General features: G+C 37.3%; 2 protein-coding genes across 4 annotated transcripts; both read left to right on the forward strand.

Moving 5' to 3' along the window:
• Window positions 1-1,466: 1,466 nt before the first annotated feature.
• On the forward strand, window positions 1,467-11,069 carry LOC143851840 (putative methylesterase 11, chloroplastic). Of its 2 annotated transcripts, none has more exons than XM_077361336.1 (6): window positions 1,467-1,944; window positions 5,842-6,078; window positions 7,101-7,244; window positions 8,460-8,591; window positions 9,685-9,995; window positions 10,728-11,069. In XM_077361336.1, the coding sequence occupies exons 1-5, from the start codon at window positions 1,600-1,602 to the stop codon at window positions 9,958-9,960; spliced, it is 1,134 nt and encodes a 377-aa protein (XP_077217451.1). In that variant the 5' UTR covers window positions 1,467-1,599; the 3' UTR covers window positions 9,961-9,995; window positions 10,728-11,069. The 2 variants fall into 2 exon arrangements, with proteins under 2 accessions (XP_077217451.1, XP_077217450.1); XM_077361335.1 differs by having other exon boundaries at window positions 10,747-11,069.
• A 3,971-nt stretch (window positions 11,070-15,040) lies between these two features.
• Window positions 15,041-22,382, forward strand: LOC143851841 (protein SPIRAL1-like 2). Of its 2 annotated transcripts, none has more exons than XM_077361337.1 (3): window positions 15,041-15,199; window positions 20,475-20,793; window positions 22,029-22,382. In XM_077361337.1, exons 2-3 carry the CDS (start codon window positions 20,524-20,526, stop codon window positions 22,110-22,112), a joined length of 354 nt encoding a protein of 117 aa, XP_077217452.1. In that variant the 5' UTR covers window positions 15,041-15,199; window positions 20,475-20,523; the 3' UTR covers window positions 22,113-22,382. The 2 variants fall into 2 exon arrangements, with proteins under 2 accessions (XP_077217452.1, XP_077217453.1); XM_077361338.1 differs by having other exon boundaries at window positions 15,044-15,199; window positions 20,484-20,793.
• The last annotated feature ends 254 nt before the right edge of the window (window positions 22,383-22,636 follow it).

The following is a 22,636-nucleotide window of genomic DNA, read 5'->3' on the forward strand; positions in this document are numbered from 1 at the left end:
AACCTTCAAACTCTCAGCCTCATCAGGAAAACGCTTAGGGCCCGTTTGGATACCTCATGCATTTGTATTTTGATTTGGATTTGAGTTTTGGATACAAACTACATCAATCTTCTTCACGACCATGTTTTGAGGGAGGGAGGTAGGGATGTCTCGCTGCTGCCGGAGCAACGATGGTGAAGGAAGTTGCTACAAACATTGATTTCCAAATAATGTCTCGCAGAACAGATTTGAAAATTGGAATTTCTTGCACTGTCGTAGCTGATTTGGAAATCTAGAAGATCTGATCGAGCTCAAAATATGAACTAAATCCAAAACTTAATCTCGTGGGTATCCAAACGTGGCCTAAAGCGATTTAAATCTTGGAAGGCCTCTCACATCCGAAGTGAAAAAAAGGTGGAGAACAAATCATTTCCCTTAATAGGGAGTGACATTTCCTTATCATTTTTCTCAATAGATCCAAAGGACTTTTCAAATAATCTTTATTAAAAGCAGGTTAACTACCTTTATTAATTATTTAATAGATAAGGTAAAACTAGTCACCCTTCCACTCATAATTCAACAACCATAATTTTCCAATAAAACATAGTCCTATGCTTCTAGATGAATTCCGTATAAGCTTTCCAACAGTGCAAAAAACAAGACCACAACAACCTCAAGGGGGATGTATCTATCCAAACATGGTTGTTGTGAGTATGACCTCCCCCACTTTAATATAAGATAAGAATCAAAGATTATCCGAGATTCCAAAAGTAATGGGGGTTTAATTAAATTAATCGTGTGGCCTGGTAAACCATTCGTCTAGTGGGCCCTACCATGCATCATGCATATGTGGTAATACAAAAGGGAAATGATAAATTTGCCCCTTATCTTCCCCGGGCCACTCCCTTGTAGTGTAAATTAACAGAGTAGTCATAAATACACCATAGGGTATGGCCCAGGGAATAAAGGGGGCGAATAGACCATAAGTATTCGAGCAATATACCCATCTAGGCTCGTTCCTAACGATAACTTATTGGGTCCCACATTTGCCCCTTGTAAGTGATCCGATTCCCTTCATTAAAATCTAAACCGTCAATATCTGTAATCCCTTATCTTACGCATTGGATGCCAATTAGGAATGGGACCTAGACCATGTGGATCATCTCATGATGATCTATAAGATCAAGGGTCCTGATTTTATATCCAATGAAGGTGGGTCCCGGTATACTGATGTCTCAATTAGCTTTAATTAGCCACGTGTACGTCAAAGATTGCACGGGCCCACCACTTGATGTAGTCCACCTGGGTCCCCCCCCCCGCGCCACAATCATTTTCCTCCCCGTTACAACGAACTGCTTAATAAAAAACCGTAACGGTAAAATCTGAGGGCATTTTAGTAATTCATCAAAGAATCAAGGGCACTTCCATAAAAACATTCTATATAAACACTCTTCCTCGTCCTATCTCTCATATCTTCAAAACAAAAAGCAAAACTCTCACCGAAAACTCGTTTCTCTGTGACTCTCTCTCTCTCTCTCTCTCTCTCTCTCTCTCTCTCTACAAACAAGCAAAAAAAACCCCTAGAAACCCTAGAAATCTCTCCTTTCTGATGCAGAACTAATGGGAGGTATATTCTCATGTTTTTCTCACAAGGAGGAGAAGAAAAAGTCCTCAAAGCGTTTTACGAATCCTCCTCCTTTGAACGGAACCAGTAATCGTTGGAACAAGATCAGATCTTCGAGAAAAGATCGTATCGAAGAAACTCTGATCCAAGAACAAGCTCTCGCTGCGATCCTCCTTCAGCATCATCAGCAAAACGGAGGATCAAATCTTCCATTTGATCGCTCCTCGTCTCTTCGTTATCCGATCTCTGGCTCTAAAAAGCAGGATTTGCCTAGGAGCTCGAGTTCTAGAGCGAGATCTATCACGGATACTCTTTTTCAGCCTCAGCAGCTTGTTAATCAGGTAATTTTCTGTTGGAATCGTCAAAATCCACAGCGGAATTACTGTAATGTTTTGAGATTTTAGGTATATAAGCATGCGCTTTGTTTTTTATCTATTTTTCCTAATTTTTTTTACTGCTACGAAAATCTCGTGAGTTTTTGGACTTATTAGAGTATCTTTTTTTTTTGTTGTTTTTTGTTGCCTTGACAATCTAAGGTTCATATGTTTTTTTATGTTATACCGTTTTATCAGCTCGTTAATCCGGTAACTGTCTGTTAGAATCGTTGAAATCCAGATCGGAATTACTGAGATCTTTTGAGCATTTAGGCATGCAAGCATGCGATTTGTTATTTAACTATTCTTTTCTATGTTTTTACTGCTAGCAAAATCTCGTGAGATTCTGGCAAGGTTTTAAATTTCGGTTTCGGTACAAAATTGAAACATTTCCGTTCAAAACCACGGTCATAATTAGGGTAAGATTCTTCAGCGCTGATTTTTCTTTTTCTTTTTTTGCCGTTTCAGTAGTAACCGAAATCGAAATATTTCAGCCGAAACAAAATGTTTGGGCTGATATTTAAAACCATGGCTTCTGTACGTATTACAGTTTTTTTGTTGGTTTCCATCACCTTGACAATTTAAGTTTCATATCTTTATTGAAGTTTCATGTCTTTCTTATTTTACATTGTATTATCGAGATCTAGAGAATTTCTGGTATTATCGAGATCTAGGGAATTTCTGGACATAGTAGGATACGATTCTTATTTTTTATTGGACGGACTGAAATTTTGTTTTTTGTTTTCCTTAGATTCTACCTGGACAATTGGAATCTAGTCAACTCCTGGATCTGTTGGAGCATGTTTCTTATTTTTGTAGCCGAGACGGAGACTTCCAAAATTTACGATCTCAATCCTAATTTCTACCACTGAGCGAAATCTCACTAGTCCTGATAGATTAATATATATTGCCACTTAAAATCAATTAAATTTTTGCGAATTTTGGGCAATTTTGCTTACATTAGCTGCTGAGTGAGCACACGAGTGGTTGGCTATGATTTTCATATGTTTTATAAAATTTTTACTTTCACTTGTTCAGGAAAAAAGGAGATAAAATTTTTCTTATGCATGGGCTGCACAAGTATAACAGCCTGGTAACTTTTTTTTTTTGAAATGGCAAGATGAATTCATTAAAAAAAAAAAAAAAAAAAAAAAAAAAGTTACCAGGCTGTTATAATCGTTCCAAATTATTATAAGTAGCATTAATCAAATTCTCTTTTTCTCGTTCTATCTCAGAGTATCCATTCATTCTAAACTCATCTGCTTCCATTTCCACTTTCCGTAAGCGAGCCCGGGCTTTTTCGAGCTGCTCAATGGCTCTTCCACGTAGTTCTTCTGAATTTCGAATAGTACTCAAGATCCTCTGTTTTCGATTATCTAATAAATCACCTGTTTTATATTCCCATGCTTACTAAACTATTGTATATGTGGGACCAACCATGATTGGTCTAGAGTTCTAAGCATTCATTGGGTAGACGTCACTTTCGGTGGTTGCTGCCAAAAGTTATGATTTTTTGAAGCAACTACACAAATGACTATCAATCAAGATTGGTTCCATGTGTTTGATAGAGTTACAACGCATGGAAATATGATACATCAGAGTAGCATTGGGTAATTCCTTATTAATTAAACCATTTCAGGTACCTCACAGAACATGTGTAAAAACTATTTATATTGGCAAACTTGTACGATCTGGCCTCACACAATGACTACAAACTATGTCAGTGCCTGAATTGCTTATGCTGACATGCCGTCACACAATTCACTAAATTTTGCTAATTTAGGCAATTTTTTCTTTTTTATTATTTTATGCGCTTGATATAGGTTCATCCAAAGTGTGGTATAAAATTTTCTTTAAAACTGTTTAAACTGAGATTTTTAGTTTATGCAAGGACTTAGGCATAGTTGTCAAACTCTTACGACTCGTATGAGTCAACTCCCGAGTTGAGTCGAGTCGCTGGGCTTTCGAGGCGAGTCGCATGGGTGACTCGCCTCTGTTGAAGGCTCTTCCGGGTCGTCTGGTGACTCGAACGAGTCGATGCGAGTCGACTCGAAAAAATAAGACTCTTACGAGTCGAGTCGAGTCGTTGGGGCTGTGCTTTCTTATTTTAATGGTTGAAAAGTTGGAAGTTGGAACTTAGAGCTTAATTATTTTTGTGCATGCAAGTTACAAGCATATCATTATTTATATTTTTTCACTTAGTGCTTTATCTATGTGCTATTGGGTTATATTGTTTACTTTCTTCATCTTTTGATATAAAATTTTATTTTTTCCAACTGAATTTCTATTCTTGTCAAAAACTCTTACGAGTCACGAGGCATAAAATTAAGAAATCGAGTCATGGGTTCACAAATATGGACTTAGGCTTTACATTGAAGTTCAGAAACTTTTTCATAGCTCAGCTTGAACTTTATATTTCAAAACCAGCCCCTGGACATAGGAAAAAATGTGATTACCATGAGGCCGATCTCTATCATATATATTGTTCCATTTCTTAAGTACTTTGTGGGGGAGTAACTGCCTCCGAGAGATTTTTATGTATTTAACAATTTTGCTCTGTATGACTAAGGAAAGATGCACACCCACCTTCTAGAACAATGCAAGTTCTCTTTTGAGATAAAGGCTTCTGTTTAGTGTCCATTGTATCCTATCTGGAGTTCATTGGCCTTTATTCAGGATTAAGTCATGTGTGTAACCTTGAGCCAGTAGGCATTGGGTGTATTTAATTTTGACTTATGTGTGCACCATCAGTTCTTTTGACCTTTCGATCCTTGAAGCATATACTACACTGAACACACCTTAATACACCAACAGCTGATTGAAACCTCAAGAAGTGGCACACTTGTTGAGTAATGTGCAATTGTTACACTTTACACTTTTATTACATTTACTAGAAATAATCATTTAAAACGGCAGTTGTTGTAATGTAACTCAGGCCATGCATTTTCTTTCTTAACTATAGAAGGTAAATGTGGATCTGGAAAGTTTTTTCTTTCTCTCCCATTTCTTGCCATGTTCATCTGTGATAGAGGACAAAGGTGGATTTGAGAATTTAATTCTCTAATTTTTTTCTGGACGGGAAATGCTTGCTTCTTATCTTAATGAATTTCTAGCAAGGATTGATAAATCTACTAATCCAAGCTCAGGATGAGAACAAAAGGGGGTCAAATATATGTTGAGAAATCATCACTGTGGTAGTAAACCCCCTACATGTGGCTGGGGTTTTAGATTACATATTTACTTACCTCTTCATGTTCTGGGATCTTTGACTGAAAAGCCTTCAATTCATCAGCATTATGCCCCTTGTAGGTATTCCTCAAAAGCGACAGCTGAGGCCTAAGTCCAATACCTTTAGGCTCACCTTTGAAGCCTGATTGGACAAGGCTTAATGGAAACCTGTAGTTATAGAGGGGCCAATGATTTAAAGCTCGGTGCAGTATTTCAGAATGCGAGGCAGCCATCTGTGATGATCGTTTTCATTTCTAATGTGGCAGTTTATTTCTTCTCAGCTAATTGCAGTTAGTGTGTCAAGGGTCACTTGTGCCAAGCTTTGATGATATGCCCGTACATGTGATTAACTTTTTTCTTTGCCAGTTGGAGCACATTTTACCTCATCTACTTTTAACTACATTCAACAAAAAGCTTTGTAATATGGTCCAATCATGTTAGCAATGAATGATTCATAGAGCTATCAAAACTGCTTGAACAGGAAGTGAATGACTATGCTTGTCTTTATGACTTCTAAACCAGAATCCAATTGTTTACCAATGTCCTTCTAATCCTATTTTTTAAAATGGTATCTCATTCTAATCCTTTTCCCATTATTTTTCTTTTTGCTAACTTCTAGTCATTTTCCTTTAACAGGATCTAAAGATTGATGATCTAGAGACCAACCATTTTGTTCTTGTTCATGGAGGTGGTTTTGGTGCTTGGTGTTGGTACAAAACCATTGCACTTCTAGAGGAGGGTGGGTTCAAAGTTGATGCCATAGATCTTACTGGCTCAGGGATTCATTCATTTGATACAAACAACATTGCAAGTCTTTCTCAATATGTAAAGCCACTTACTGATTTTCTTGAGAAGCTTGGAGATGGGAAGAAGGTTTGTTCTCTTTCTTATGCTTCCATTAATTTCTTCTCAACTCACATATGCTTTAGTAACTTCTGGTTCGAAGAACATACATGACAAAAGAGTTGGCTGCAATTGTATTCTTCTAGTCAATGATGCTACCACTTCTCGTCCACAGTTTGGGACTTGAAAACTGTTCATCCTAACATATGCAACATTTTGATCACTAGAAACTGCGAGGTGGATGTCTACTTCACATCCCCAGCATCACTTGATTTAGGGAACTAGAGTTACAAGATGATCATCTCCCATCCAGTTTCCATGGAGAAGCAAGCCAGTATTGATTGTGAATTTATTGTAACAGTGTTATTTTTTTGAATGTTTTATTAACTTTATTGTAACAATGTTCTTGATCGGTTTTTCAGTTTCCTTGATTCTTCCCTGGTCAATTGCTTATCATGTTGTTCACAACATAGTAATGGCTAGAAACTGCCGCTCGTTTGTGATTTGAAAACTCTATCCTTGTGTTGATTTTTTACCAATTTCTTAAGTCATCAATTTTCTGTATTGTTTTTCTTATAATTTAACCACCTGGTGGTCTTGCAAATCATTTTTATACTTCCATAAATGCTTTGTTAGTAAAAACTATGCCATTTTTTTACTAGCTCAGCTCTCTCATTGTTAGTAAAAGCTGTGTCATTTTTTACTAACTGAACTCTCATTCTCTCTACTCACTTTACTACACCTTTTTAACCTCAATCCCCCAATCACTACAGATGAAGTTATTGACATGTTAAATGCAACTTCCAAATGTAAGTCTGATCAGCAAAACTTAGCATTGTTATTAAAAAATATATGAAAAACAGGCTACATTATTGTTGGAAGAACCTTCCGCATGCAAAACTGCAAAATTTATATGATTTTTATCATTGATTTACTTGTGGAAGATATTCTTCAATATTACCACATTTGCTGGTTCTGCTTTTCTCTATTATCTTCATTGCTATTGAAACAATTATTGAGTTGAATTTGGAACACTACCAATACTTATGCAGGTAATTTTAGTGGGCCATGATTTTGGTGGTGCATGCATATCTTATGCAATGGAGGAGTTTCCATTTAAGGTTGCAAAAGCTGTTTTTGTTTCTGCCGCAATGCTGACTAGCGGACAGAGTACTCTTCATATGTTTGCCCAACAGGTTCTCTCCGTTCTTTAAACTATGCCAAAATTCTAGAAAATGATTTGTCTATAATATGGAGTTGTCTCTGCACATTTTTGTTGTTAAATATCTTCATCAAGACCTGCAATTTCTTCGAAATCCATTTCCCTTTTTTATTCTATACTCTTTTATGCTTCTTGTATGTGGTGAATTTCAAACAACAAATACAGTAGATACCGTTTGCTTCTTTTCTGCATTATTCCAGTGAATGTTTAGATATTAAGATCAAGAAGTGGGAATGCGTTACAAAAGTTACAATTAAATCAATATGTATGAAAATCAGGTAAAATGCAAAAGAAGTAGCAAATGGAGTAATTGAACATAATTGAAGGAAAGGGTTTGATTGCGTGTGCGTGTGCGTGTTAATTTTCTTCCTAGGCATCTTAAATCTCCTTCAATCCATTGTGTTTCTTTTGCATTTGTTTTTTACTTATAATACAACCTAGGTTAGCAACTCCGCTTAACCATCAGACCATGTTGAATCTACATCTGGTGACATTGTTCAAGGTTTCAGCTTGAGCTCACAGTACTTGGTATGCACACGACCTAACCCTGGCCTAAAGCTCTTCATTGCTTATGGTCGTATATAGCGGATAGCTTTTGAGTTTTGACCAAGCAACTAAGTCCTTGTTTGACCAAGCAACTATATCCATGGAAAATGATTTTTAGAAGGTTTGGTAATGCCTTCGAAACTTATCCAGAGGAAAACCTTTGAAAGTTTTCCTGAAATAATTTCCACCTGCAAAGGGGTTAAGACACCTTAGAAAATCATTTTTTCCAAGGAAAAACATTCGAGCAAAAAAATTTCATGGTTGCCAAACTTGTCCCAAGTTTTGGGTGTGTCATTTCACCCAAAAAAAAAAAAATTGCCCCAAGTTTTGTACAGAAATGGACATGGGTGCTAGTGGTAGACACGAGGTTGAGTCAAAACCGGTGTATGATGTGTCCAGCACATGTGGAATGGAAGCTGATAGAGCTGAAGAGACTCATGATTAGGATAAAATTGCAATGCTTCTTCTTGTTTACGGCTTTTACAGCTCTGTGAAGTTATGTTTGCCAGACTTATCATGCTTACTTAAAAACCACAGTGCGATTTGATTTAATAATTGGTTTCGCAGACACATCCTCTGTTGCTGTTTAGCCTTTTGAGTTTTCTATCTTTAATATCTGTTTCTTATGTCCTTGTTCTTTCAGGCTGGTCCAATTGACCTGATGAGACAGGCTCAAATCTTTTTATATGCAAATGGAAATGAGTACCCCCCAACTGCTATTGATCTTGACAAGTCATTGTTGAGGGAGTTGCTATTTAATCAAAGTCCTGCTAAGGTATGTTCTCTACAGGATTAATTTGGCAATATGAAGTTGGCTGCGGAAGCTATGAATAATTTATGATTTAGTATCCAACGTTGAAAAGGATGGGTGTCGATCTTGAACCCATGGTCAAGAGCCATTGGGCATGACTGGTGTAAAAAAAAAAAATAAATAAATGGTGTAAAAAAAAAGAGCCATTGGGCATGACTGTCCCAAAGAACCTGACATGCTAACATCAATATGGATTATTATATTGAGAACTTGTCCACAATGTATTATAATACAGAATCTCACTGAGCTAGATGAAAACCTCAACTTATTGGCCTTCATCTATGAAATCTGTAGTTCTATACTACAACTCACTATATAAATAAGCAAATAAGTGTGTGTGTGTGTGTGTGTGTGTGTGTGTGAGAGAGAGAGAGAGAGAGAGAGAGAGAGAGAGAGAGAGAGAGAGATGTGCTTTTATTTCAGTGTAAATGCACAGCCCACAAAAAAGTAAAATGGGGGCCAACTATTTTAGTTGATCTAATCTCGTCCTTTGTTGCTCCCAGTATGACTCCAGCTATTGGATTGCAAATTTGAACCACATTTAAGCCCTTCTACCACTTTTCTTTGTTATCCTGTTTAAGTATTGGTATGATTTATCGCTATTAAAAACATTGACCCTGTTCGGAAATGGCATTACAAAATCCAGGGATAGCCATTTTCTTACCAGTTTTACCGGTCATGAAAGGCAGCCGTACATCATCCCTTCGTTTTCTTTCCTTCCATCTCCCTCCATTCCCCACATTTCTGTTTCATGTCCACTGTTTTTATCTCATTGGATGTAACAATTTCCAATGAGCACTGCAAACCATGAAAAGAGTTTACAATATGTAGTAGTTGGAAGTATCAGCTCCTTATGTACAGAATTATACAGAAACTTGTTTTAGTAAATACTTAATAACAGCCACAGAAAAGATTAATTGTCTTTTTTCCTGAATGGCATTTCACACTAGCACAATGTTGGTGCCTCAGATATGCATCCTGACACTATCTAATTTTAATGATACCCCTACACCATTTCTTTTTGTTTAAAGTTTGAACTCTTTGCCTCTTTATCTAGGATGTGGCATTGGCATCAGTTTCAATGAGGCCGATTCCATTTGCACCAGTTCTGGAGAAGCTATCCCTTTCCGACAAGAACTACAGCTCTGTCCGAAGATTTTATATAGAGACTCCTGAGGATAATGCAATACCTCTCCCTCTACAGCAAAGCATGATAAATTCAAATCCTCCAGAACGGGTTTTCCGATTGAAAGGGAGCGATCACTCGCCTTTCTTCTCAAAGCCTCAAGCTTTGCACAGGCTCTTAGTAGAGATCTCGAAGATCCCTTCATAGTCAGTCCGGTGATCAACTCATCCCGGTTAACAACAGTAAGAAAGATCCTTCTCTCTCTCAGTCTCTCTTTCTCTCGCTTACATGATTGAATAACATGCACATGAAGCCATTCATGCATGTAATATATCCATATGCGATTCATATTCATCTAAACTGTTCAATCTTCATCCATGCATTCACATGTCACTGCTATTACATGTAGTGATTTTACTGTAGTGAAAATGGAAATATCTCCTACCCAAATGCAAGAAATACACATGTTATGAAGTCAACAAACTGTTTTGTAAGTTCGTCTTATTTCTTTCAAAGTTTTATGTTCTCAACCCATGTATTTTGTGAAAACTAATCCATAGTTAAGAGTCACTAAGGGGCCATTTGGATACATGGGTTTTATCATTCAGGATTGTAAAATCGTAAATTTTACAAGTTAAAACCTGGATTTTTTTTTTTTTATGTTAGCTAGCTGGGGCTGAACCTCAGACCTCAGAGTTGAAGAACAAATTCTTAACCAATTGAGCTAGAAGATCAACACCGCTAAAACCTGGATTTTACAATCCTGAAAATGTGGAGTGTAGCTTATAAAATCCAAGTTCTAGCCTATCAATGTTCCAAGTTTCAACGTTTAAAATCCAGAATTTTACAATCCTGGATTATAAAATCCTTGTATCCAAACGGCCACTAACTGCTGTCGTCCACCTACTTACTTGCATATGGTCACCTCCGTCAAAATGTCGGTGTTTCATAAATGCTTCTGCATAAGATTTTAGCCTTTCTTTTACATGGCAGAGAAAATACTTGCTCAACAGACCACAGTTTGTGTCCGTATCCGATAAAAATGACTAGTTTTGAGGGAAACCCAGGGGAGAAAGGGGATAGATCTTGGATAAATGATACCTCAAGAACATAAATTATTGACGGACCACAACGAGTCCATTGGCGAGGCATGGGAGAAGGTTCCAAGAAGAAATACCCCCGCCCTTTGTATCGAAGATGCTCCTGAAGATCCTACTATGCACCCACCAAGCTAGCCCAATATGTAACTCTAACACTCATGCATTGATTGTTGAGCTACTTCCGTATCGTATAGGATCTTTGGGAACCCATTGCTATTTCCCCGAAGTTATTGTCTCTAGTGTTAGTTAAAAGAACTTGAATCCACTGAGATCCTTGTTCCCCTGGACCCAGATCGGAGGTTGGCCGCGTAGTCCTAGGCCTTGTGCCAGCAATGCCTCCTGGTCTGGACTCTTAATAAAGATAATGGTTGCGCCTTTCCCATCACCAATTGGTTTTGGGATAGTTGGTAGCACTACGATCCTACATCCCCCTTTCTTTAGTTATGGGGTCCTGCCTAACCCCAACTTACCTATAAAAAAAAATTAATATCAGAAAGACGACTATTACTCGACAATAGACGACTATTACTTGTTTAGAATGACTTATGCATATGTGATATGTTTTTGTATAAACATGTTATCTATTTAATTATCTATAAAAACAATGTAAACTAATAAATATTTCGGGAACATTTATAAGACCACGTCCTCGCTTCTTGCCTTTGGTAAATATGCTTTGGATACCGCTAACGCCCTGTTCGTTTTGAGATTGTGACAACCGATGGTGAGCCTTCCAACCGATTACTAGATTCGAAAATAATGTAATTTTGAGTCCCATAATCGGTTGGGGTGCTCACAATCGGTTGATACAATCTCACACGAACAGGGCATAAAACGGACCCTTGATTGCGAACAAGATTATTATGTTAGTTTTATTTGAAAATGGGACATTAAGGCTATTTTGTAAGCCATTGACTAAGATTTATGAACTATTATAATCATTATTTGCTTATAAGATTATATATGTAATTGAAGTTAGCTACAAATAGTTTTTGTTGTGTCCAAATAGTCCCTAAAGTAAATCTCTACCTTGTGCTTAGTTATGTAATCAGTTGCATATGCAATATACATGTATCCATGTCACAAGACTAATCAAGATAAAAGATACATGCTCAAGCAAAAGCAAGGTAGAAGCCTTGTACCAAATAAGGCCATGCTTGGCTACATTGAAAATTTTTTCCATTATTGATTGATCTAAACCAGTCATTTGTTTGTCCACGCTTACGACCAAAAAAATATTTTCCATCGGATCATCCCAACCCTATGATTTGTTGAGTTTTAAAAGGGATGGCATGATATAGAAACCTCCATGGATTGAACGGTTAGGATCATTTCATAGAGACGATTTCTAGGGTCCGCTGTAATCACGTAGGGCCCCAACAAATAAATGGTTTGTTCGGTCCGATATAGATGGGCCATTCCCCAAAAATCTTCTCCATCGCATAATCCTAACCATTCAATTTGTTGAGGTTTAAAATGGAAGGCACAATGAAGAAGCCTCCACGGATAGGAGCATTAGAATCATCCTAACATATGTTGGCCCTGTTATATAATTTTTCCTGTATGTGCATTTATTTATCGGGAAGAGAGAGTGCCAGGGATGCCATCCGAACATCCGGTCAAAGGAAAATTGACGGAAAAGTAGTCTACTCTCCACGTTAGCATCTGGTCACCATAAAAATTATGGAAAAGTAGTCTACTCTCATCAATGTTTAACATCTGGTCAGCGGAAAATTGATGGAAAAGTAGTCTACTATCCACGATTTCTTATGCGGACTCAACTGAATGGGCCCTTAAAGTTCCAATATCAACATTGCAAGGGACTTCACACGGTTAACATAACGTGAGAAGTTTTATAGTACATTTTTTATTTTAGTTTTGTTTTAGACATTTGTTTGCAAACTATTGATTTGATGGTTAGGTTATGCATTGTCCGATCCATGTCATTGGACCCGTCAAAAGGAAGGTCTAGACTAATAATCGAATCATCATGTCTATAATTCACACTATAATTACATTATGAAGATGGTCGACACTGTCTTGGTCTCATGGGACATCTCATCTCTAAGATGCCTAAGAGCTATGCATCTTTGTCGTGCCTCCAATGTATCTCAGGATTCTCTTTGCTGCTGGAATTTTTTTGGTTCTTGGGACTTTTGTGGAGCAAAAAACTTCCTGGGAGATTGGTGGGAAAAAAAACTCCCTGGAAGTATCCGGTAAAATAAAAATCCCATGTTTGGTTGACCGGACTATTGTGGGAAAAAAAAAATCCAGGTAAAATAAAAATCCCATGCTTTGTTTGGTAACTTGAATTGTTGGGAAGAAAAAAGTTTTTCTTTTGGTTATTTTGGTTCCTCGGATTTCGTGCGGGATTATTTTGGTTCATGGGATCTTTTTTTTTCCAGCTTTGGGTTTTGTGCGGGGTTATTTTGGTTCATGAGATTCTTTTGTGCCCACTATATAACCAGCAACCAGACGTGGTTTTCCTGCGGAAATTCCACAAAAGTCCCAAGAGCAAAAAAAATGATCTAATAGTAAAAAAAGCCAACTAAAATATGCCTGACTTTCTTCACTGGTTGGATCAACGGACATGATTACATCCACGTGGCACGTGTGAGCCCCCAAAAGTGGTGGTGAATGCTTTTTGGATCCGGGGAAAAATTCTTCGGAAAAAAAAAAAAAAATTCTGCGCTCCTATAGGATTGAAATTTTACTAGAAAGCAGGGAAAATTGAGGATTCTAGGAAAAAAAAAATAGAAATGAGTTAGCCAAACATAGAAAATCTTGCATTTCAGGAAAGACATTTCCAAAATCTAATGTGACAGGATGGACCATCATTTGGTGTGTTGGTCTTATGGCGAATGAACATCTCATCTATAAGATTAATCACTCATAAAGCCAATGGTTTAGCATCTTTCATTAAACCCCAAATGATGCTTTAATACATCAAGGAGGTGGGGCCATTTAAAATGTAGACTCTAGTTGAATCAATGGACCTAATTATACCACGTCGCAAATGTAGAATGTTTGAACGAATATATAAAAAGAATTCTTCGAATTTCTTGATTTTCTGTGAGCTAACCATGATGCAAAGTTGTTTCATTTTTGTTACTTAGATCCAAAATGTTTATGCACCCGAAGTGGGTAAATCCATAAATTGGCATGTATAGATACAAATCAAATTCTCAATGGGAATCTTCGGATTCGCTTTGATTTGACTTGATTCTTTTGTCACATCGTGAGATTTAGAATTTGATTCGGTGGATGCCTTTCTATGCTCTGTTTGTTTTGGATTTTGAGAATCGATTGTGAGTCCAAAACTGATTAATTGTCTCAAAATTAAGGCTTTATTTGTTTGAGATTATGGTAACATTGTAAGTCCAGAATCAATTATTCGACTCAAAATTTAACATGGATTTGATTCCAATTGATTCTTGGACTCAAAATTTAACATGGATTTGATTCCAATAATTGGTTCTGGACTCACAATCGGTTGGCCGTAATCTTAACAGGGTCTTGAGGTAAAATTGAGTTCAATAATCAGTTTTGGATTCACAAATCGATGGTTGAGATTATCTGGCAGATACATTCAACTCATCCATAGTAGGCTGGCTACATGTAAGACAGTGATCGTAGACTAATCCGGCACAATTGGTCTCGATCAACAAAAGAGTGCCTGATCGGCTTAATCAAAGCAAGTGTGCCACGTGTACGGTCGAGATCGAAGGAGACCACCACCTTTTGGTCGTCCAAAGGAGTACTACTAAGTCCCAAGGCTTCACATAGGCGTGGCAACTCCCAAACCGAACATGCTTACCTCCAAACTGAAACCGAACCGAACCGATCATACACTCCAAACCGAACTCAACCGATGAGAAGGGGTGCATTTATCATTGTCCAAACCGAACCGAACGGAAACCAAACCGAAACCGAACCAATCATCGGTTTGGTTCTACCAAACGGAACCGAATCGATATTTGAATCGGTATGGTTTAACCAAACCGAAACCGAATTTTCAGTTCTGTTTCGGCTCGGTTCGGCCAATTTTGGCAGGCCTAGACAAAGACCTTACGTCATCTTTAATTCCGTCAAAGAGTGAAGATAAAGTCGCACTCCCTTTAGGATAATTCGCACCCCTTTAACGTGATTTGACGTTAAAGAGCGTTAAAGTCTGCCACAATTCACGTGATAATGGGGTGTGAATTATCCGACAGGGGAAGCGAATCCCCCGTGAAAACCTATAAATACCCCATATAAACCCTCCTTTTCCGCCAAACTTCTTCCCCAAGTTTTCTCTTCTTGTTCGAATCTCCGATTTTCTCTCCAAATCCGACCCGAAAATTAAGGTAGGAAACCCTAGATCTCTCTTCACAACTCTCAAATTCGTCCCTTTCTTGCATTTCACTGCTTTTTCCTGTCAAATCTCACTAAAATACACTCAGTACTGTTGAATTTCTCATCCTTTTCATGTTAGGGCTCTAATGATTGCATTTTTGTGGTGGATTTCTCTTGTAATGATGCTTCAATACTTCTCTGTTGCAGATCCGAGGCTTTTAGTCACATTTGGGGTGGATTTGTAGCTTTTTTTTTAGTAGCATTAAAAAAGAAAATCTAATGATGCTTTGCCTTTTCTCTTGAATGTTATTGTTGCTTCTTTTTTGTAGAATATGTTGTTTTGATTTGTTTTTCTTGTGTGAGATCTTAACCTTTTTTTTTTTTTCATTGTTTAAGCATTTGGATTGATGTAGATTGGTTTGTTTATTCAATAAGGTGTCGCTTTCGGCCGCATAATCTGTGTTATGTTTGTGGTTTTTTTTTTTTTTTTTTGAATGCCTATTGCAGAATTTGGTGTTCTAGAATGGATAGCCATCAAGGGGCTGGCTGATTTTCTTTACGATGTATGTGAACTGACATTTACAGTTCATTTTCTGTAATTCTCAATGTATACCTAATTTTCCAGCGGGATGTCGACTTTCCATTATTTTCATGATAATGTGAAGTAGGTGTTTAAAAACGCGGAAGTGGCGCGGAATGCGTCCGAAAATAATCCTAGTCGACCACGGCACGACATGACTACTCGGTTGATGCGACTACGTACTCAGTTGACACAGTCATAATTCGGGAGAGTCAAAGGAGTTTGTATCGAATATGTAGGGAAAAATGCGGAACAACAATGTGGCGCAACTCGGAATGCTTAAAATGGAGTCGATTCAGGGGAGTCGACGCGGACGTGGGGGATTTTTAAATCTATTTGTGAAGTATTTTCTAGAATTTTAGTCTGCTTCTCCATGGAGTCGATGGCAGCCCACCATGGAAAAGAAAAAGAAAAATGCTTAAAGAAGATCACAAGTTGCATATTATATTGGAAATTGTAGATCATAATGTCTCTTCTTTTTCACGGGTTGTTGTTTTCAAGAGCTTTACCCCCTATTTGCACACGTGGATTTCAGAATCTAGGTTTTAAGTTTGAAAGGAGTGTAAAATTCTGGATTTTACAATGGAAGTAGGTTGCAGATGTGGGGGAAGTAGGTTGCAGATGAAGGGTTTAAGTAAGAAATCCAGGTTTTAGAAATCTCTCCCACATCCTGAGATTTCTAAAACCTGGAAGCAAAGGCGATCTCCTACTCTCTTGCTCGAGGAAATAAGGGTGAGAAATCAGAAAATGACGGATGGTCTCCTTCTTCTCTCGTCTTCCATCCATGATTTTGAGGAAATCCAAGATTCTAAAATCCGCGTATCCAAACTAGTAGAATTCTTGCCCCGAAAACCTCTGCTCCCTTGCAGACGCTAAGGGGCCGTTTGGATACGCGGATTTTAGAATCCAGGTTTTTAGTTTGAAAACAGTGTAAAAGAGGGTTCATGATCAAGCTGTTCCGCTGTCCTGACAGCGTTTCTTGGATTTTAAGTGAGAAATTCAGGTTTTAAAAATCTCTACCGATTTTAGAATCCGAGATTTCTTCAAAATTGTAGCTAAGAGACAAGAGAAGAAGCGGACCAGCTGTCGTTTTTGAGTCGTTTTTGACTTCTTGCCCTTCTTTCCATCAGCAAGAGAGTAGCAGATCCTCCCACATTTCCTGGTTTTAGAAATCTCAGGATGCAGGAGAGATTTTTAAAACCTGAATTTCTCACTTAAAATCCAAGATACCAACAGCTTGATCATGAACCCTCTTTTACACTATTTTCAAACTAAAATCCTGGATTCTAAAATCCGCGTATCCAAACGGCCCCTTAATATCCTTAAAAGATTGTCTTGCAGATTTATAAATTGTACTTTTTTGGGGCAAATGTCATGATTCGAATTCAAATAGTATAATATTTTGAGAGAAGTGAAAAGATTTATTTTCTGCATCCTATGGGGCTCATCCGAAGGAGAATCCCTCGTGACCCTTGCCACATTTTGAGCCATGAGATCAGAGTAGGGAAATAAGTTATTTGTCCTTTTGAAAGTCAAAAGACTCAAAACAAACTGATGTCATATGGTGTACTTCGTAAAGACAAGTCTAAGGTTTGAACCCCTAGCTTTCCATGCAAAATAAGAAAAACCATATGATGCGTCTTTTAAGTAAAACAAGTTGTTTAATTTGTGTTGCTTGCATGCAAAAAGGAACGACCTTATCAGCCTTTTTTTTGTTGTTTGTGAGAATTCTTCATATACACTTCTCTTTGTTAGCACCAAGTTATTCTTTTGGTGACCTTTGTCTTCTTTTTTCTTCTCCTAACACTCGTAGTAATCATCCCATCATTGAAGCATGAAACATTTTACATTCCATTGCTCTTCCATTAGTAATTTCTTTGACATACTGTATAATTTGGGTGCTTGTTGGTAGTATGATCTCATTACTAGTTTAGATGTTCTAACCTGATTGTGTGAAGCTACTATGCGTGGCTACCTAAGTTTATCTTTGTTATGGTCACAAGTTCTAGGATTTTTTCAGTAGATTTCTTCCTTTTGGCTTGTTCCTAGTTGTTAAAACATTGTTTACATGAGGGTCTCTTTATTTGCAATTTGAGTATGTTGAACCTATCTCTTTTGCTCTTAAGATTGGGATTCAATCAAATAATGTAAAACTCGTAGAATTTAATTCACGTTAAGGATTATATAAGAAGCCAGTTCCTTAGATCTCTTTCATTTTTTCTCTAATAAAAAGACAGATCTTGTTAATAGCTTTGGGACCATGGGATTAGCATTTATAAATTTGATGCTTTAGGATTAGAGAATTTTTGTTGCTTGTGTCCTTGGCAAGAATTCAAACATCAGTTTCGGTCTGGACGTTGGGCCCTACGAAGTAGTACTTGGAAGTTTATAGAAGTTTGCAAATCTTGTAAAAATCGTGGAAGTTTATTGAAGTTCATGCAAACTATGGAAATTTAAGATGAAACTTCAGAAAATGTTAGAACAAGCACAACTACACACTTAGAAACCACCACTTAAGCAAGACGTTCATCCATAATGGTTTAACACCATCAAACAACTTAGACCGGTAATGTTCATTCTAAGAACATAGATATGTCTTTTATATGTTTTGAAAGCTGATGATTATGCCATTGCTTTAACTTTTGAACTTATCTTATTAATGTAATGAGCATTAGTATTTATTAAATCTATGAGATTTTTTTTCTAGTTTATGTGGGTGCATGCAAGGAATTAAACTTCTGACTTTGGTCATCATAGAAGTCAACACATGTTGGCCAAAATTGACATGTGTCAATGAAAGTTTAAAACCATGGTCATCCAGTGGTTAGGACTTAGGACATTGTCTTTTCATGTGAAAGACACGGGTTCAATTCCCATAAGAGATAGTTACTTGTTCCCAGCCGTCAGTATCATTGCTAAGTAATTGCTTGCTATTTGGCTGGAATGGTTTAAGGTTTGGAGGGATTATTTTTTAATTTGAAGTGAAGTTGGGGCCTGTTAGAAGCAGTGTTTAAAAACACGGGTGTGGGTCAAAATGCGGCCAAGAAAAATACTTGTCGACTTGGCACAGACGTGGCTAAGAACACGATTGATGCAGCTGAGTACTCGGTTGACGTGGTCATAACTCGGGAGAGTCAAATGAGTTTTTATCAACTTCATGGGGCAAAACGTGGAACACGGCCAAGGGAAAAGTGAGTCAACTCGGGGGAGTCCGCGATGATGCGGGGAGTTTCTAGACTATGGTTAGAAGGTTTAAGGTTTTTAGGATTATTTGTTCTTGGGAAACAAGGCTCTTCTAATTTCATTCATGAGATCAGGGATGTTGTTATCGTTCTTTTGTATCCTTTTGTCATGTCCTCCACAAAGCCAATGAGGTAAAGATTGCTGGGAAGAGGTGATTTTAAGACATGACTTACATATTGGACAATCTTTGTCCCTGGCTTTAGTTCTATTATTATTAATAAAGTGTTACTATAAAAAATATATAAATTTATATGCATATGTTTAATTGTGATTTGGTTTTTTAGCTCATCATTGGTTCATAGTGTTGTCCTGTATACAAGTGCAGTTTTGTGAACCAATGTTGACCAACCTAGGCTGGGCTGGGTGATCCATTTCTATGGGATGTTATAAATTTGTAATTTATTTATTGAATTGGCTAAGTCAAACTTGGAAATACGAAGTTGTAGTCAAGTTCGAGATTCTCATTAATATGAATGCCTGCAGGTATCTGTGCATGTACTTGTGGGGAATGATTCGAGTCTTATACTCCAATCCTTTCCTTCCCTCAATCCCCTCTCCCACACTCATGTAATTGAATTTTATGATTTTTGGGTTAATCTTATGATGCGATAAAGAAACAGGGGCCACTGTTCGGGGTCATGTCCCAACTTACAAATTTTGATATTTTGTTTTTTTTTTATCTCACATTTTTTCTTTCTAAATTTCTCTTGCTTGCAAGCTTCTCCCAAACTTTAAGCTGCCAAACGAAATCTCAAAATCCCTTTTCCATTTAACCGATTTAAAATCTCTCTCTTCTCCTGTGTTTCTGCATCAATTGAGGATATCTTGGGGGAATTTAGTGGTGGTGCTTTTTGAAAGTTGTGGGTACTAAAAAACATAATCCATGATCCACGTGGTGGTGGAGGCTTTTTTATTAATGATCATGGATGGAATATAGATTGTCAATCAATGTCTTTTGTTTTAATATATTTTCAATTTTGCTTATTTTGAAAGTATTTTAAGATTATTTGAAAATTAATGTATGATTCAATTTGGGGCATGGCCTATGAGCCTATCTACGATGGGGACTAACACATGAATGATTTAGTTCATCCATTCATGTGGGCCCCATTGTACTTTCAGATGCAAGTGCAACCGGACTCTCGTTCACCATATAAACACTCATGGAAATACATAGAATTTTATTTTTCTTTTATGTTATTTTATTTATTTAAAATATTTTAATTTGTTTTATTTTCTACAAAAAATTCCCGATATGAACGTTAAATGTTGGAATTGTCCTAATAAATACCCGTGCCGACAAATTCACTTGAAAAGATTTGTCACTTCTTCATTATTGTAGATTAAGATGCATTTATTCATACATTTTTCTAACGTGATTTTATATTCTATATGTTTTCATGTCCTGTTTCTTATGGAACCTCATTATATATGCATATTTACCTGTTTTTTCTTCTGGAAAGCTTATACAGGATCTGGGCTTAATTAAATAAAGAAAAGAAGTCGGAGATAATGGGCCGTGGAGTCAGCAGTGGAGGGGGTCAGAGTTCTTTGGGATACCTATTTGGGAGTGGTGAGGCTCCCAAACCTGTTGCAGTTCCTGCCCAAAATGTGGAACCGCCACCTGTCCAGAACTCACCTGTGGACCCACCACCTGTCCAGAAGTCTCCCGTGGCTTCTCCACCAGTAGACAACAGTAAGCAGATCCCGGCAGGCATCCATGGGAACCCAGCAAACAATTATTTCCGGGCAGACGGTCAGAACAGTGGCAACTTTATCACGGTATACTCATAATCGTAATCGTGATAGTTCAGCCATTTTTTTTTCTGCAATTCATTGATTTATGCTTCATGTCAATTGCAAACTGGAAAATTCAGAGGATGTTATATAATTAGGCATTAATAAGAACTGGGTTGATTTACTTTTTCTACATGCATGACAAATTAGCATGGGTGGTATGTTTTGTGTTGAGGATGGCATACCCATTTTTATGTGTGGTAATTCCAACATACTAGAAAATTAGAAAAAAACAACATAATGATATAGAATACTTGGCCTACGGTCCAGAAAGGGGACAAGTCATCCCACACATGTAAACTCTAGTTACAGTAAGTATATAGTCAATAGCATTGTTGATTAACTGACTATATAATTTGGTAGACTAGAATTTCTCAATGCTCTGTCTACTGAAATATACTGCACGATGCCTACACATGGCATATTATATGTGAGTAGGATTAGGTCCTTGCAATGGCGCAATGGAGTGAGCTGATACGAGGGTTTTCGATATAACCCATGTTTTAAAATTGTTGTATTCTTGATTAGGTAACCTGTCTTCCACTTGGGTGAGTTTCAAAACATCAGTTAGAATCCCAATTTTATTGAAAGTATTGCAGAAAATAAGGGAAGAGTAGGAAATGGAAGAGTAGTTCTTGTCACTTTTTCGTTTCACAGACTGATTATAGACCTGCTACCATTTCTTTTACCTGATTAATGTTTTGTCGTTTTGAGAACTTAACCAGGAGACGAGAATAGGAATAGAGATGGGTGGGTTTGGATTTGATTTCATCTTCGGAGACAATAAGTAGATATTTTTGTTATGTGTCAGTTAGATTGGTACTCTTTACAATTTATCTCCAAGAATGCGAATGTCAGTCGCAATTTGAAACACCCATTTTTTTGGCTAGGAATTGTCGCCTGTTTTCAAACTGCTTTCCGGTTGTTACTCTGACCTCCCCCAGCAGTCCTCAGATGATTCTATTCTTTGCACTTTACTTTCATGAACTTCTTTCAGTTTTATACTATCTCACTATCAAAACCTCAGATTTAGTAGTTTTCAGTTCAAATGAATTAAAATGGATAGAATCAACTGTGCTTAAAACCCACTGTTTCTATTCAATGCTTACTATGATAATTTTGTCTATTTTTTTTATGTTTATGTCAGCTTATCCTTTCAACAACCTCAACCGCTCTTCTCATCTGTCTATTGCTAACTTTTTGGGTTCTTTTTGACACAGGACCGGCCTTCAACTAAGGTTCATGCTGCCCCTGGTGGTGGATCTTCCCTTGGCTACCTCTTCGGCAATGGCGGTGGCAACTGATTCCTTCTGCTCCTCGAGTATGAAATTCTTACCCGTTTTAGAAACCACAGTCGGAAACTTTTAATGGCTTGACTGTTCGATGATGTAATATACCTCTTTTTCTGGGATTGTTCCACTGGATTGGCGTAGACTCACTATCAGGATAAGAAAAACATTCCTTGTGCTTTTGCCCTGATAGCGCCGGAAAGTGATTTTCTTATGTGCCTAGTAACTGTTCTTGTTACTCTTATCAGTTTTCTTAAAAGACTGTTCTATCTGTTTTATTTTCTAGTCTCTGTAGAAGAATTATAGATGATCTGTAACTGGTCTAGTTGAAGATCCCTTTTTTGTTGTCCTATGACTAATTCAAAACTACTCAAAATCGTGAAAGAGATGTCCTACAGTAATAGAAGTTACACAGTTGAAAAATGGAAAAGAACATAACTACACTATGGCTATGTTCACTTGCCTTCTTGAGAAAGGAAAGGAGAAGAAAGTAAGCCAAAATTTCCCGTGATTAGACATGATTTGACATTTTCCGCCGT

The sequence above is a fragment of the Tasmannia lanceolata genome, unplaced genomic scaffold (assembly GCF_043159265.1).
Source record: "Tasmannia lanceolata isolate RefF3 unplaced genomic scaffold, GAP_Taslan_0.1 ptg000018l, whole genome shotgun sequence".
NCBI classification, from domain to species: Eukaryota; Viridiplantae; Streptophyta; class Magnoliopsida; order Canellales; family Winteraceae; genus Tasmannia; species Tasmannia lanceolata.

Bases quoted from the DNA above. Each gene is read 5' to 3' on its own strand.
- LOC143851841 (XM_077361337.1), top strand. From the start codon at position 20,524: ATGGGCCGTGGAGTCAGCAGTGGAGGGGGTCAGAGTTCTTTGGGATAC. The intron at 20,794-22,028 runs GTATACTCATAA...TTTTTGACACAG, and splicing joins ACAGTGGCAACTTTATCACG to GACCGGCCTTCAACTAAGGT.
- LOC143851840 (XM_077361336.1), top strand. From the start codon at position 1,600: ATGGGAGGTATATTCTCATGTTTTTCTCACAAGGAGGAGAAGAAAAAG. The intron at 1,945-5,841 runs GTAATTTTCTGT...TTCCTTTAACAG, and splicing joins CTCAGCAGCTTGTTAATCAG to GATCTAAAGATTGATGATCT. The intron at 8,592-9,684 runs GTATGTTCTCTA...CTCTTTATCTAG, and splicing joins TTAATCAAAGTCCTGCTAAG to GATGTGGCATTGGCATCAGT.